At 51.9% G+C, this 17,036-nt stretch overlaps 1 protein-coding gene across 1 annotated transcript; it reads left to right on the forward strand.

Moving 5' to 3' along the window:
* Positions 1-13,158: 13,158 nt before the first annotated feature.
* Positions 13,159-16,563, forward strand: LOC123128047 (transcription factor bHLH94). The gene is made up of 3 exons (XM_044547952.1): positions 13,159-13,943; positions 14,358-14,873; positions 16,020-16,563. Exons 1-3 carry the CDS (start codon positions 13,578-13,580, stop codon positions 16,146-16,148), a joined length of 1,011 nt encoding a protein of 336 aa, XP_044403887.1. The 5' UTR covers positions 13,159-13,577; the 3' UTR covers positions 16,149-16,563.
* Positions 16,564-17,036: the final 473 nt, after the last annotated feature.

Consider the following 17,036-nt stretch of genomic DNA (forward strand, 5'->3'; position numbering starts at 1 on the left):
GGGTAAGGAAAAGGAGTCAGACAAGGTCGAGGACAAAGAGGACAGTGATGACGGATACCCTCAAGTCAATTCCACCCTGATGATTTTTGCTGATGTTGAGAGCAAAAGTCGACTGAAAGTTATTAACCGAGAGGTGAATATGGTCGCTCCGGCGACACCTAGTTACCTGAAATGGTCTCAGACTACCATAACATTCGACCAGTCCGACCACCCAACACACATCGCCACCCCTGGGAGGCAAGCTTTGGTGGTCGACCCAGTTGTTGAAGGCACTCGACTGACCAAAGTCCTGATGGATGGTGGCAGCGGTTTGAACATATTATACACTGAGACGTTGAAAGGGATGGGCATTCTGATGTCCAGACTTAGTGCCAGCAACATGAGTTTCCATGGAGTCATTCCTGGGAAGAAGGCTGAATCACTCGGCCAAATTGCTCTTGATGTGGTTTTCGGTGATTCCAAGAATTACCGCAAAGAAAAGTTGACATTTGAAGTTGTAGACTTCCAGAGTGCCTATCACGCTATTTTGGGCAGGCCGGCTTATGCACGCTTCATGGCCCGACCATGTTACGTATATCTCAAATTGAAGATGCCTGGCCCCAAAGGTGTGATCACCATTACGGGCAATCGGAAGAAAGCGGAAGAATGTTTTCAGAAAGGTTCGAAGATCACCGACGCGCAGATGGCAGTGGTGGAGTTGCAGGAATACCAGAAGACTGCAGACCCGAGTGATCTGTTGTGAGCCAAGAAGCCCGCTACAGAGTCATCTTTCCAGTCGACTGGCGATACAAAGACAGCTCACATCCACCCGACCGACCCTAGCACCATTCCGACTCATATCTCGACAACACTCGACTCCAAATAGGAAGAAGCGCTCATCCAGTTCCTCCGTGAGAACTGGGACATTTTCGCATGGAAGCCTTCTGACATGCCAGGTGTTCCCAGGGAGCTGGCTAAGCATCGCCTGAGAGTCGACTCAAAAGTAAAACCTGTCAAGGAACATCTCCGACGGTCCGCCGTCCAAAAGAGAAAGGCTATTGGCGAGGAGGTGGCTCAGCTCTTAGCAACGGAGTTCATCCGAGAAATCTACCACTCCGAGTGGCTCGCCAACGTTGTCATGGTCCCCAAGAAGGACAAGTCACTTCGCATGTGCATTGATTTTAAACATATCAATCGGGCCTGCCCAAAAGATCATTTTCCTATCCCCCGCATCGACCAGATAGTCGACTCGACTGCGGGATGTGAGCGACTGTCTTTCTTGGACGCCTATTCTGGGTACCATCAGATCCGTCTGTATGGACCTGACGAGATCAAGACAGCTTTCATCACTCCATTTGGGTGCTTCTGTTATGTTACCATGCCGTTCGGCCTCAAGAATGCCGGAGCTACATTCATGAGGATGATTCAGAAGTGTTTACTCACTCAAATCAGCCGAAATGTAGAAGCATACATGGATGATATCATGGTCAAGTCATGGAAGGGTTCTGACCTGCTGACTGACCTTGCTGAAACCTTTGCCAACCTCAGGAGGTATGATATCAAGCTTAACCCATCAAAGTGCACATTCGGGGTCCCTGGCGGAAAGTTACTCGGTTTTCTCGTTTCCGAACGGGGAATCGACGCCAATCCAGAAAAAGTTGGCACTATACTCCAAATGAAAAGCCCTGTGCGAGTGCACGACGTCCAGAAGCTTACTGGTTGCTTGGCCGCCCTAAGTCGATTCATATCTCGTCTCGGTGAAAAGGCATTGCCTCTTTACTGATTGATGAAGAAGTCCGACAAGTTCGAGTGGACTCCTGAAGCTGATGCAGCATTTGCAGAGCTCAAAGCTCTGCTCTCCACCTAGCCGGTGCTTGCTGCCCCAATCAGCAAGGAGCCTTTGCTGCTTTACATCGCAGCCACAGGACAAGTCGTCAGTACGGTACTTACGGTCGAGCGGGAAGAGGAAGGGAAAACCTTCAAAGTTCAGCGCCCAGTATATTATATTTCTGAAGTCTTGACCCCATCAAAGCAAAGATATCCTCACTATCAGAAGCTTGTATATGGGATTTATATGACCACTAAGAAAGTTGCTCACTACTTCTCTGATCATTCCATTACAGTCATCAGCGACACTCCATTGTCAGAGATCCTGCATAACAGGGATGCGACCGGTCGAGTGGCAAAATGGGTGATTGAACTCCTTCCCCTAGATATCAAGTTCGAGGCAAAGAAAGCTATCAAGTCCCAGGCAATCACAGATTTCGTCGCCGAGTGGATTGAACAGCAGCTGCTGACTCAGATTCACTCGGAGCATTGGACTATGTTCTTCGACGGCTCCAAGATGTTGAGTGGTTCCGGTGCCGGAGTGGTGTTGGTATCCCCCAGAGGAGATAAACTCAGATATGTTCTTCAAATCCACTTCGATTCCTCCAATAACGAAGCAGAATACGAAGCACTTTTATATGGGTTACGCATGGCCATCTCACTCGGCGTCCGTTGCCTCATGGTCTATGGCGATTCAGATTTGGTGGTTAATCAGGTGATGAAGGAATGGGATGTCAGAAGTCCAGCCATGACTGGCTATTGCAATGCAGTAAGAAAGCTGGAGAAGAAATTCGAGGGGTTAGAGCTTCACTACATACCCCGACTGAAAAATCAAGCAGCTGATGATTTGGCAAAAATAGGTTCCAAAAGAGGAGCCATTCCCAGCAATGTGTTTTTGGAACACATCCACACACCTTCAGTCCAGGAGGATCCCTTCACTGAAGAGGCCCCGCAGCCAAAAAGCGCCATGGATCCGACCGAAGTTGAAGTTCCAGCTGTGGTCGATCTGATCATGGAAGTGTTGGTTATCACTCCCGTCTGGACAGAACCGTACATCGCGTACATCCTAAGGAAAGAACTCCCAGAAGACGAAGAAGAGGCTCGACAGATCGTCCGTCGATCCAAGGCCTTCACAGTCATAAAGGGACAGTTATATAGAGAAAGCGTGACTGGGGTCGGCCAGAAGTTTATTACACCAGAAGAAGGTCAGATGATCCTTAACGATATCCACTTGGGGACCTGTGGTCATCATGCATTCTCTCGGACCATTGTGGCTAAAGCATACCGAGCGGGGTTCTACTGGCCAAGGGCCAATGAGATGGCAAAAGAGATAGTCGACAAATGTGAAGGATGTCAGTATTACTCCAATATGCCGCACAAACCCGCGTTAGCCCTGAAAACCATTCCACTCGCCTGGCCCTTCGCCGTTTGGGGGCTGGACATGGTTGGACCACTAAGAACAGGCAGGAGCGGCTTCACTCATGTGCTGGTAGCAGTCGACAAGTTCACCAAATGGATTGAAGCCAAGCCTATCAAGAATCTCGATGCTTGCACCGCTATCAGTTTCATCAGAGAGTTGATATTCAGATATGGAGTTCCGCACAGTATCATCACGGACAATGGGTCAAACTTCGATTCCGACAAGTTCAGGGCCTTTTGCGCCTCTCAGGGCACTCGGGTCGACTATGCTTCGGTCGCTCACCCCTAGTCGAATGGGCAAGCAGAAAGGGCAAATGGCCTAATTCTCAAAGGACTGAAACCCCGATTGATGCGTGATCTCAAGCACGCAGCAGGTGCATGGGTCGACGAGCTCCCATCAGTCCTTTGGGGATTGAGGACAACCCCGAATCGATCGACCGGAAGAACCCCGTTCTTTCTGGTCTACGGAGCCGATGCAGTCTTACCAAGCGACCTGCTTCACAATGCTCCCAGAGTCGAGCTCTACTCAGCAGAGGAAGCAGAACAAGCCCGGCAGGACGCAGTCGACCTCCTAGAAGAAGAAAGAGAAATGGCCTTAATTCGATCGACCATCTATCAGCAAGACTTGCATCGATTCCATGCCAGAAACGTGAAGAGCCGAGCCTTCCAAGAAGGAGACTTAGTCCTTCGAGTGGATCAGCAGAAACCACACAAGCTCGCTCCTACTTGGGAAGGCCCCTTCATAGTCACCAGAGTCCACAATGGAGCATACCACCTCTACAATGTCGATCGCCAGATTGACGAGCCACGAGCCTGGAATGCGGAGCTACTCCGCCCCTTTTATACTTGAATTCTCACTCGGATGAGATGTAATAAGAAAAACTCCTGTAGTTTATTTATCAAAAGACAAGAGCGTTATAATTTTCCCAGTGATTATTATTGTTTTTGTTTGCGTAAGAAATCCCCCAGTGGGTGTCTTAGCTGCGAATCCGCTTCGCCTAAGTTTGAAAAATCCTACCGAGTGGAGAGCAATCCTCCCACTCGGGGGCTTAGCTGCAGTCCAGTACTCGCCTAAGTTCTCTCACTTAGAGACTTAGCTGCAGTCAGGCACTCGCCTAAGTTTGAAAAATCCTACCGAGTGGAGAGCAATCCTCCCACTCGGGGGCTTAGCTGCAGTCCAGTACTCGCCTAAGTTCTCCCACTGAAGACTTAGCTGCAGTCAGGCACTCGCCTAAGTTTGAAAAATCCTACCGAGTGGAGAGCAATCCCTCCCACTCGGGGGCTTAGCTGCAGTCCAGTACTCGCCTAAGTTCTCCCACTCATAGACTTAGCTGCAGTCAGGCACTCGCCTAAGTTTGAAAAATCCTACCGAGTGGAGAGCAATCCTCCCACTCGGGGGCTTAGCTGCAGTCCAATACTCGCCTAAGTTCTCCCACTCAGAGACTTAGCTGCAGTCAGGCACTCGCCTAAGTTTGAAAAATCCTACCGAGTGGAGAGCAACCCTCCCACTCGGGGGCTTAGCTGCAGTCCAGTACTCGCCTAAGTTCTCCCACTCAAAGACTTAGCTGCAGTCAGGCACTCGCCTAAGTTTGAAAAATCCTACTGAGTGGAGAGCAACCCTCCCACTCGGGGGCTTAGCTGCAGCCCAGTACTCGCCTAAGTTCTCCCACTCAGAGACTTAGCTGCAGTCAGGCACTCGCCTAAGTTTGAAAAATCCTACCAAGTGGAGAGCAACCCTCCCACTCGGGGGCTTAGCTGCAGTCCAGTACTCGCCTAAGTTCTCCCACTCAGAGACTTAGCTGCAGTCAGGCACTCGCCTAAGTTTGAAAAATCCTACCGAGTGGAGAGCAATCCTCCCACTCGGGGGCTTAGCTGCAGTCCAGTACTCGCCTAAGTTCTCCCACTCAGAGACTTAGCTACAGTCAGGCACTCGCCTAAGTTTGAAAATTCCTACCAAGTGGAGAGCAACCCTCCCACTCGGGGGCTTAGCTGCAGCCCAGTACTCGCCTAAGTTCTCCCACTTAGAGACTTAGCTACAGTCGGGCACTCGCCTAAGTTTGGAAAAATCCTACTGAGTGAGAGCAATCCTCCCACTCGGAGGCTTAGCAGCAGTCCGGTACTCACCTAGGTTCTCTCACTAGGAGACTTAGCTGCAGTCTGGCACTCGCCTAAGTTTGAAAAAATCCTACCGAGTAGAGAGCGATCCTCTCACTCGGGGGCTTAGCTGCAGTCCAGTACTCGCCTAAGTTCTCCCAAACACATCTCAATCCTCAAGGACGACGAGGGGCAGATCGACTGCCACCTTCTCCTGGAGAGTTTCGCCACAAATACAATGTGCGCTCCGTCCCACTCTGCAGTAACAGGGTGTGGGTCGACCACCACCTTCTCCTAGAGAGCTTCGCCACAAATACAATGTGCGCTCCGTCCCACTCTGCAGTAACAGGGTGTGGGGCGGGCGGAGCTTCGCCACAAATACAAGACATGGGTCGACTGCTTCCCCCTCCTTCGGAGCTGCGCTGCGAATACAAAAAGTTGTCTCGAATAAAGATTGGGTTCACTCAGCAGGAGATTCATAAAGATATTCAACGATAAACCAGGTTCAGATAAATTCTAAAGGTTTCGGATCACAGATCGAAGTACTCGGGCACGCAGCCCAAAAAAGTTTAACGGTTACAAAAACCACTCGGCATTCCGAGGCAAATTTAAGGTAGGACATAAGAGTTTGTTCACTCCGCGGGAGGAGGGCTGGCAGGCTCGACGAACTCATCCAGGTCGACGCCATCGGCAATCCGAGTGGCGGCAGCTATGAAGGTTTCCATAAAAGTTCGGAAGTCGTGCTTTTGGGTGTTTGCGACCTTGATTGCGGCCAGCTTGTCTTGTCGCACCTCCTTGCAGTGGACACGAACCAAGGACAAAGCCATGTCAGCACCACAACGAGCAGAAGACTTCTTCCACTCCTGCACTCGGTCCGGGATTCCGTTAAGTCGAGTCATCAGAGACTCAAGATCGTTTTGGAGCGTAGCCTCTGGCCAAAGTGACGGGTCGATCCGTGACATGGCGACCTTCAGTCGCACCAAGTAGTCCACGGCACCGTCGATGCGAGATTCTAGTCGAAGCATATTCATGGCAGTTTCATCTTTCACGGGAGAGTTGATTGGATCCAGACCTGGTTCGATCCGCCCAGTCTCCTCTTCAAAGCTCTGGCAAAACTCTGCATTCACGATCCAAGGATAAGTCAATTTTCATACACTGAGTCGACACAAAGAAAAATCAGTCGGAACTAAATGTGCACCTTCAAGCTTGATATACAACTTCTTGGCAAGGCTCCTCAGGTAGCTCTCCAGATCGTCCCTCCTACGAGTGACGCCTTCCATCTTTTCGTTCAGGTTGAGATTCTCCTTCTTCCAACGTGTGCACTCCCTGTTGGCTTCATTCAGAGCAGTCTTCAGCCTAGTATTCTCTTCTTCCAACTAGCCGACTGAAGCCAGCTTTTGTTCGGCCAGAGCGATCCTGTCGTCAGCCTCCTTCTGGGCAGCAGACAAATCCTAGCCAGCTCCAAGTCAAGGTTCAGTTGAATCTGCTGCTTCTCCAAGTCAGCAAAGCGAGCTCCAAGATCACAAGATTTCTTAAATCAAAGGGGAGAAGTTATTTTTACAGCAAAAAAACTAAGACGACGGTCAACTGCCCGCGGTCCACCATAGTCTCGGGGACTACACCCAGTGGGTGCACTTAGCGTGCCCCCACTGGTTCTGATCCCACTCGACCGGTTCGCCGGAGTCGAGTGAGGGGAATAAAAAAAGAGAAAGAAAGTAGAACTCAGACTACAGTCGACTGCCAACAGTCCACCATAGTCTCGGGGACTATACCCAGTGGGTGCACTTAGCGTGCCCCCACCGGTTCTCATCCCACTCGACTGGCCCGCCGAAGTCGAGTGGAAGAGACAAACTACCAGTTTGGTTTATACATTCGGCAAAATACAAAGACTACAGTCAACTGCCAGCAGTCCACCGTAGTCTCCACTAGTCCAAAACTTCAATCGACGCACCTAGTGGGTGTACAGACGCAAAGATTTTCGGAAAGAATCTTCAGATAGCCGACTAACCTGAACATTGCTCTGGAGAGCCGAGCTGGCATCATAGGCGGCTTGGCTGGCGTCCCGCACCATCTTCATCTTCTCCATCATAATGCCCGCCTGGCGTATGGCTTCCCTAGCAGCATTCACCTCGTCCTCCGGGACATGATGGGTTGCAAAAAGTGAAGGCGGGTTGACAGGGGCTCGAGCAGTCGACGAAGAAGGCAAGGCACTCGACAGTGGCTCGGCGTAGGTAACAGAACCCCGATTGACGTCGCCAGTGTCCTGAACGACTGGCTCCGCCCTCGGCGTCGACTGTAGCGCCTCACTTACAGGAGCTCACCTATTCTTCCTCGTCAAAGGCCTCTCGGACTCTTCATCATCATCAGGGAGGTCGATAATGTTGGGAGCTGTGCAAAGTTCAATTGCCAAAATCACGTCACCCAATGAGGCACATTGCAGTTGAATCAACCGAATAAAGATAGTATGGCAGAAATCATACCCGGATTAGAAGTGACCGCATCCTCCATCACCTCATCATCATCCCTGTAAGCTGAGGTCCCGGAGGTAGCAGCACTGACAGTTCCAAAGTTCGCCCAGTTAAAACAAGAAAAACAAACAACGCGGGGCGTCGAGTGAATGCAAAGAGAGGCACTCACGCGGAAGTGACGGGGATATCAATCTTGATTTTCGGCAACGCCTTCCGAGTCTTTGGCTCTACGACTCTGGGGTGCTTTGGCGCCTTCTCAGTCGGGGTTGGCAAAGAGATCCGAGGGCGCTTCGAAGACTGACCAGCTGGAGAAGTTGCCTTGTCACGGGCACTCGGCCGTTCTTGGTCAAGCTTGGATCGCCTCTCCCTGCGAGGAGGCGACTCGACTTCTTCTCCACCGCTTGAGCCGTTGCTCCCTCCATCCCCTTCACCATCGGAAGTCCACTCGCCGCTTTCGTCGCCACTCGCCTCGCCTTCCAAAGCTTTCTCCTGCTCCCCGTTGGGCATTGAATACATTTCAATAATGGCCTGAAAGAAAGCAGGTAGATCAAAGTCAGTCGACGCAATATCGGCAGCTATGCGAGTGAATTCAGATTACAAGCAAAAACTCAGAATCAGACCTGCTCGGGTGCGTGGGACTGGTCAAATGGAGGGACTCTCCTGGCTCCCCTGGGATTGTCCTTATTTCCAGTAATGCCAGACAGCCACTTCTCCAGTGTGTCGTCGTCGACCTCCTCCGGGTGGATCCGAGTGGAGCCTTCAAGACCCGAATACATCCACATCGGATGGTCTCGGGCTTGGAGAGGTTGGATGCGTCGTTGAAGGAAGACTTCCAAGAGATCCATACCAGTGACCCCGTCGCGAATAAGCTGGACCACTCGGTCGACCAGCACCTTCACGTGCGCCTTCTCCTCTGGGAGCACCTTCAAAGGGGAGGGTTTTTCCACTCGGTCCATGGTAAAGGGAGGGAGGCCAGTCGATTGCCCCGACGTTGACTGGTCTTTACAGTAAAACCAGGTCGACTGCCATCCGCGAACTGAGTCGGGAAGAATCATGGCCGGGAAGGAGCTTTTCCCCCTCGTCTGGATGCCAAGACCCCCACACATCTGAATCACTTGGGTCCTCTCGTCACTCGGATTAGCCTTTTTCACTGTCTGGGAGCGACAAGTGAAAATATGCTTGAAGAGACCCCAGTGAGGCCGACAACCCAGGAAGTTCTCACACAAAGAAATGAAAGCGGCAAGATAAACAATTGAGTTGGGGGTAAAATGATGGATTTGTGCCCCAAAGAAGTTCAGAAACCGTCGGAAGAAAGGATGAGGAGGCAAGGAAAACCCACGGTCGACGTGGGTGGCAAGAAGAACGCGCTCACCCTCCCGGGGTTGCGGCTCGGATTCCTTCCCCGGAAGCCGCGCCGAGTCGTAGGGGATCAGCCCTCCCTCGGCCAGGTCGTCGAGGTCTTCTTGGGAGATCCTCGAGTGGATCCAGTCGCCCTGGATCCAACCCTTCGGCAGGCCAGTCCGCGAGGAGGATCCGCCCCGGCTCGTCGCCTTCCCCTTTGACCTCGCTGTCGCCTTCTTTGCCCGCTCCCGAGCCGCTGTCTTCTCCTTCACCATTGTCTCCGACAAGACGCGTGTGGCGCGGTGGCGCTGGAGCGAGAGCGAGCGCAGAGGAGAGGCGTGAGGAGGAGGAGAGATAATGGGGCGCACTGTTTGGGAGACTCCGGTCCAACGCCTTATATGAGGCCGCTTCCGAGTGGCTGACAGGTAGGCCCAGATGGCTCTGTCAAATCCCGTAACGACCGCACGAGCGATACGTGGCGAAAAAGGTGGCGCAGGAATCGAGGCGGCTCCGCTCTATCTCGTTCGATTACTGCGGCCTCCCCCGTCCTGCGCGCTTCCCAAAATTCAGATCCCACTAAATCCGTGGGCAGCAAATAACTTGTCAGACCAAAGATCTCCTCCGCACCGTCACTCGGAGCCTTACAAGTAAAGAAACTCACTCGGCGAAGAATTAAGAATGGATCAAGGCGACTGAAAAGGGAGTTGCTGTCATCACTCAGGTCCGTTGATCCAAAACAAGATATGCTCACGGCATATCAAACGAGTCGGAGAAGTCCTCAACTCCTTCCCCACTCAAACCTCGATCCATTTGGGGGCTAATGATGAAGCTATGTACCTAGGGTAGGGTCACGGACCTGTCCTAACTGCCCTAGCCAAGGACACCTCTAGAATAAGTCACCTTTCAATCGACTTGGAGGTGTTCCACTCGACAGACTCGAAGACATTCGACCAAGAAGCAATTACTCAACCAAGATCCAACCACTCGACGGCCAGGAGACCTAAAGTCGCTCCGCACGCTAACGGTCGGTCATTAAGTAGCTCTTATGGTCATCATAGCACTTTATTACTAGCGTTACCAGTAACGCCCTGCCTTAATGTACATTGAACCCTTTGTAACGTGGGCTGGCTGGGGTCCTGGCGCACTCTATATAAGCCACCCCCCTCCTCCGAGACAAGGGTTTGCACCTCTGTAACTCACACTCACATAATCCAGTCGACCGCCTCCGGGCTCCGAGACGTAGGGGTTTTACTTCTTCCGAGAAGGGCCTGAACTCGTAAACCTTGCGTCCTTACAACTTCTCCATAGCTAAGATATCGCCTCTCCATACTTACCCCCCTACATTACTGTCAGACTTAGAACCACGACACCGCCTGCGGCAGAGAGGCACGGATACGCGCGATCTCCGCACGACGCGCTGCCCCGGTGGGCGGTGGTGGCACCGGGACCCCGCCGGCGCTGATTCTTCACGCCCCAGGCACCCGCATATCCGGCGGGACCGGGTACTCGGCCTCGAAGAGGAGCCGAGCTTCGTCCTCATGAAGGTGGCGGCGGACGAAGCCGTTCGCTGCCGCGCCGTCGCCTGGGAATCGTTCGGCCATTTCTTTGAACTGGGACGGTGAGGGGAGAGGGAGGAAGGGGAGAGAGGGCGCGTCGGCGGTGGAGACTCTGTGTGTGCCACCGGCGCGCTGGGGTCGGCTTATATAGGCGGAGGCGGCGCGAGCACGTGTGGCATGCGCGGGGACGCGCGTCGTCACGCCTTCACTGCGCCGCCCGTGAGACATCAATGGCGGAAGCTGACCGGCGCGGCAGCGCGCGGCAGTTTTGGCATTGATTCGCAGCGGGAAACGAGGCGATGAGGACGACGAAGCGGCGAGAAGCGAGACGAGTCGCTGGCAAGGAGGGCCCGCGGCTCTTTCAGACCAAAAACGATTCGCCCGGCGCCCCCGAACACCCCCAGCGCGCCAGGTTTGGGTTGGGTCCGCCGGCGCCAATTTCGGCCCGAGCCGGCGAAAATTGAGCCCTTGGAGACATGACTGGGCCAATTTTTTTGCGCCAGCGACCGAAAAGTCGCCTGAGGGGTCTTGTTGGAGGCGCGACTGGAGATGCTCTAACACCAAAGTGCATTGACGGGAGGCTATAGTTAATATAATGCAGGCATTTGAGCTATGGAGTTGAATGATCGGCTCTCATATCAGTGTTCAGACATCGATTTAGACCGACTTTTGGATAAATAGCGCGTCCATTTGCGAGCCAGGAGATGCCCTTAGCCCACGTTAGATTATGCTATCCGCTTTGAGATACTACCTCCGTTTCAGTTTACAAGTCCTACGTGTATACCTAGATTGCCAATTTTATCACCTTCATATAAACTATATAACACAAAAATTATATGGTTTGAAAATAGAACATCTGAAGTTTATATTGGTATATTTTTTGTAATATATGACTTGTATTAGGTTGGTCAAATTGATGACCTAGGAGCACGCGTATGTCCTATAAACTGAGAGAGAGGTAGTACAAATATTCATCAATTATTGCTGTAGTTACCTCTCGCATTGATTCCTGGACTGTGTATCTCTTTCTTGGGAGCGTGTTACTATTACTACCTCTCTCTCAGTTTATAGGACGTACGCGTGCTCCTAAGTCGTCAATTTGACCAACCTAATACAAGTCATATATTACCAAAAATATACCAATATAAACTTCAGATGTTCTATTTTCAAACCGTATAATTTTTGTGTTATATAGTTTATATGAAGGTGATAAAATTGGCAACCTAGATATACGCGTAGGACTTGTAAACTGAAACGGAGGTAGTACAATGTTTTCATCTTAAGATTGAAATAGATATGAAAAAATGCTTTCATTTGTGAAAAAAGTAACTGGTGAACTTCCGTTGGGAGGGGGTAGCATTTATGATCGTTTTGATGTCAGTTTTAGTTGTGTCGGGATGACAGTTTCTTCCGAACTGCATCCCAGAAAATGTCATGCAGTTCTGAAAAAAGTCAAAAACTGCCACCCGACACAATTAAAATTGTCATCAAAACATTTGCAAATGCCATCCCCTCCCAGCGAATAGTCGCCAGATAAGAGGGTCCTTCATTTAAGGGCTTCTTTGATTCAAAGGATTTTTTTCGTGGGGAATAATTCAAAGGAATTTCATAGGAATTTTCGAGGATTTGGATTGCTAGGGTATCTCCATTGCTAGACACAAAATGAATATCATCAAATGTCCGTGGACAAGTCCGACCATGTCCCAGCGCGTGCCACCAAACTTTATACCCCTAAAATCCCCTATTTGTCCGTCTCTTGTCCAATCGGGAGAGGAGAGAGAAAGGGGAAAGAAAAGGTGGGTTTATGGTGAGGTATGAGGACGAGTTAGCAGTGGCCGCAGACATACTCAGCCAGATTTGGTGAGAGTTTGTGGGATCTTGTATAGTCCGGACATTTGGGAGTGTTTTAATGACCCAGATTGGATGACTAAAAGTGGCTGAACCTCGAGCCCGGATATTTTGGGCCTTTTTGGTGACTCGCATCGGAGATGCCCTTAAGAAAATTTCCTACCAGGGTCGTTTAGTTTGCAGGATTGAAATCCTTAGGAATGTTCTCATAATATTTCATGTGTACTATATTTCGGAGTAAATTTTTCATCCACTCAAACCTCTCGTTAGAATTCCTTTTTGTGTGCGATCAAATGCTTTTTCATCTAAGTTCATGTAGTTTTGAATAGGACATATACTCACTCCGTCTCAAAATAAGTGTGTCAAGCTTAGTACAACAATTCTTGCGTTTTTCCTGTTCTTGAGTATAATTTAAAAATCTTGCAAACCAATGAGGCGCCGAAGAAAAACTTTGCAGCCCCTCCTCCGATCGCAGAGGGAAGCCCTCGGTCGATCTGACTGGTCACCCGGTCACACGGCAGCAGGGCCAGCATCACGACGCACTGCACAAAAACCGCAGTGCAGATGTTTACAAAAGAGCTCAGCCTTTTGATCATTTGATGCCTACTCTACTGGGAGCAGAGCGCCCTCCTCAGTCCTCTCCCACTGTTGCTGCTACGCGAGCGCGCGAATGCAGGCAGGCTGGCCGGCGTGCCCGAACCAAACCTTATCTTTCCCCCCAGATACCCCAGCCCAGTAGGCGGTAGTACCCCCCGCAGTAGACCACCACACCGGAGAGAAAGAAACATACGCATCCCACCAACGCGAGCGCCTCAGAGCCTCAGAGATCCCCAGAATCGCCCACTCACTGCTACGTTGTACCACAGCAAAGTCAGCAGCGGCAGTAGCAAAGGAGCGGGATAAGAGCTGGCCGTGGTGGCGCGCGACTTCCCTCCGTCGTCGCCAAAAGCATCGCGACACCGAGAAACGGCCACGAGCCGAGAGCAGGCGAGCGAGCGAGGGAGCGAGGGAGCGAGTCAGCCGTCTGCCCGTCCGTCCGTCGGCCATGGCACTAGTGGACGCGCTGTGCGCCTCCAGCGTCGACAATGCGGCGCTCGTCTACAGCACCTTCAACGCCGCGGGCTTCCTCTTCGACAATGCCGCGGGCTTCTACGACGGCGCCGGCATTGCCGGTGCCCCTGCGCACGAGCCTCAGGCGGCCGACGTGGCGGCGCCCGCGGAGAAGCAGGCCACGTCGTCGCCCGCGCCGCCGAGGAGGAAGCGGCGGCGGCGGGCGAGGAGCTGCAAGTCGAGGGAGGAGACCGAGTGCCAGCGCATGACCCACATCGCCGTGGAGCGCAACCGCCGGCGCCAGATGAACGAGTACCTCGTCGTGCTCCGCTCCCTCATGCCGGAGTCCTACGTCCAGAGGGTGCGTCTCCCTCTCCCTCTCCCTTTCTTGTTTTGTATCCGTGTGCTCTTGCTTGTCAACGAGGAAGAAAGGGATGCCGCAGCAACTTGGGAGGGAGGATGATGAGGAAACAAAGAATGTTTTTTCTGGGCCGAAAGAGACCCACCTTCACTATTGATGAGCTCTCCTTTCCCCGTGCCCAATGTCTTTACTGCTCGGCCGGACTCCGGGACACCATTTGTTGAGGAGAAGCATCCATTCTTGGCCGGACTCCGGGACGCCATTAATGTGTCTCCCTCCCAAATCATTGCTTCACTCGTCTCTAGCTCTCGCAGAGAGTAGAAGGAGGTCATTGATTGTTCGACGAGTTCCATGGAGTATACTATTCCCCTGACAGAGTTAATGCTCGCTTCTTGTCCTTAAAAAACCTTGCAGGGTGACCAGGCGTCGATCGTCGGCGGGGCGATAGACTTCGTCAAGGAGCTGGAGCAGCAGCTGCAGTCGCTGGAGGCGCAGAAGCGGGCGCTGGCTCACCAGCAGCAGCAGCACAAGGCAGGACGCGACGCGGCGCCGCTGCCGGCGGGCGCCAGCACCAGCGGCGGCATTGGCAACGCGTGCGTGGAGTCGACGAGCAACTGCAGCAGCAGCGTGACCGAGGCGGACGGCGCGCCGGACGCGCCGCCGTTCGCGGGGTTCTTCACGTACCCGCAGTACGTGTGGCGCCAGTCGCCGCGCGACGCCACGACGCTGTCGGCGGATGAGAGCCGCGCCGGGGTGGCCGACGTCGAGGTGAACCTGGTGGAGACGCACGCCAGCCTCCGCGTCATGGCGCCGCGGCGGCCCGGCCAGCTGCTCCGCATGGTCGCCGGCCTGCAGGCGCTCCGCCTCGCCGTGCTGCACCTCAACGTCACCGCGCTCGACGCCCTCGTCCTCTACTCCCTCAGCCTCAAGGTACGTAGTACGTGCCACATCTTAGTCTTAATCGGGTAGTAAATTTCAGTCATAATACTGCGACGTTTGGTGCACATGTCCCAACGTAGCACGTCCCCATGCTGTCGAGCCGCGGCTACAAGCCTATAGCAGCGGGCTCACGGATCGAGTGGCCCAATCGGGTAGTTTGTGTGTGTCCGCACGCATGATTTGGGAATCATGAGGTCATTCTCTACACCGCAGGATACAGATCCGATTAATTAACCCGGCGAATTAGCAACTCCACTCTAGCTAAAACCCTGTGCTCGATATTCTAGCTGTGGCTCGAGTTGAAATGCAGCTCCACACACAGCAATGCCATGTCTGTTTTGGCATCTCAAAAAGAAAAAAACGTGTCAGATATTCCCCTGCCTTCAGTGCCGCTTGGACTGATAGATATGAGTCGTAGATCAGACATCCATGTGTGATGTGTCATCATCACATCAACGTGCGCAGATCAATTGCTGCTGCATTATTGATCGATGGATAGAGCGAGCCGCATCAAATATTTCAAATCTTTGATCCGAATCCGATGAGCTTGACCACACATGTGGACGCCTGAGTCTTCTCCTGCTCCCCCTCCATCCTCTTCCGTGTTCACTTACCTTTGACCGGATTTCGCAGTATTACCGCACCCCAAAAAACCTGTGCTCTTTATTTTTAAAATAAAATAAAGTGTTATTTTGGGGCCCTGCAGTGAGACGCAGCTGAAAATAAGGACTCGGCAATGCTGTCATGTCTCCTAGGAGCGTGCCTGCGCTACTAGTGTGACACCTCATGAAAAAGTGTTGCCTCCTAGATTTGTCAGTCGAGCGCTGCCAGGGAGAATCTCTTTTCCTCAACTGATATTGAGATTGGCATCGATAAATGGGCAAAAAAAGGCTATCCAGCGATGTGGCTGGTGTGGCTAGACAGTGTACCGTGCCTCTGCTCCCTCGTGCCATTTTAGCCGTAGGACGGAGGGTGCCACTGTTCACCCGTGGAATCTGATCTGTATCCTACGGCTACGGAGTGTAGTTGTAGCAGAGGTTCCCTGATTCCCTGACCGGCCTTCTCCGTTAGCTAATTTTTCTTTTATATACGTGGCCTGTTCAGTTTGACTAACCTGTTCGTGTGGGTGCGCCGCAGGTGGAGGAGGGGTGCGGCCTGACGACGGCGGACGACATCGCGGCGGCGGTGCACCATGTGCTCTGCTTCATCCACGCCGAGGCCGAGGCGGAGGCGGCGTCGCAGCAGCTGCTCGCGCCGGCGCAGTAGGCGACGATGGCCGCGGCGGCCGGAGGGTTAAGCCGCAGCCCTCTTTATATGTACTAGGGCAGCTAGGTAGTGACATGCCATTTTAAGGATTATATGGACGAGTCATGTAATTTAACCCGTCGGATCTACTACTACTGGGCTTAGATGTCGTCGGCGGTGCACGTCGCGCTGCCGCTTTCTGGCAAGTCTGTCCAGTGTGATGTGGCGGCGTAGTGTACCGTATTCCGTAGTAGGTTCAGCTGCATGTGTTTCCGCGATATTATATTATAGGCAAGTCGTTTCAGTTTCTCAAAAAACAGAGTCTTATGTGCCACTGATTATTTTCAGTCCAGGCCATTGATCAAGTGCTGGCCATTCCGCTAACGTTCTGTCAGGCGATCTACGTTCAGCATGTAAATTGAGGCCTTCTTTGATTTGTAGGAATCTCATAGGATTTATAGGATTTCTATAGAATAGGATTTGCATAGGAAATTTTTCTTTAAAGCCATTTGGTTTGTAGGAATAGATTTCTATTCATATGTAGGATAGGAATCAATCCTTCACATTTTGGAAGAAAAAAAAAACATTAGCTAAGACTCAATGGAAAAAAAATTATCCTATGCATCAAATGACATCTTTTTTTCTATAGAAATTGAGATACATATCATGTCACTTTCTATGATCTTCCTATTCCTATAACATTTCTATCCTATGAACCAAAGGAGGCCTATTGTTTGTTTCTGCCCGAGGAAATGATTCCAATCAACCGGCTGATTTGTTGGATCCCATCTGTCACCTCGCTCGCACACCACGTGCCCCACATGACATGCTGCTTTTTGACAAATTTTTTGGCAACTTCTGCAACATCACCAGTGTTGCACAAGTTTCTTCTGTAACATTAACTATATT

The sequence above is a fragment of the Triticum aestivum genome, chromosome 6A (genome assembly GCF_018294505.1).
Source record: "Triticum aestivum cultivar Chinese Spring chromosome 6A, IWGSC CS RefSeq v2.1, whole genome shotgun sequence".
Lineage (NCBI taxonomy): Eukaryota > Viridiplantae > Streptophyta > Magnoliopsida > Poales > Poaceae > Triticum > Triticum aestivum.

What these genes read in the sequence shown, in the direction of transcription:
- LOC123128047 (XM_044547952.1), top strand. Translation starts at nt 13,578, where the DNA reads ATGGCACTAGTGGACGCGCTGTGCGCCTCCAGCGTCGACAATGCGGCG. An exon ending in CGGAGTCCTACGTCCAGAGG is followed by an intron (nt 13,944 to 14,357) that starts GTGCGTCTCCCT and finishes AAAACCTTGCAG; the next exon opens with GGTGACCAGGCGTCGATCGT. An exon ending in TCTACTCCCTCAGCCTCAAG is followed by an intron (nt 14,874 to 16,019) that starts GTACGTAGTACG and finishes GGTGCGCCGCAG; the next exon opens with GTGGAGGAGGGGTGCGGCCT.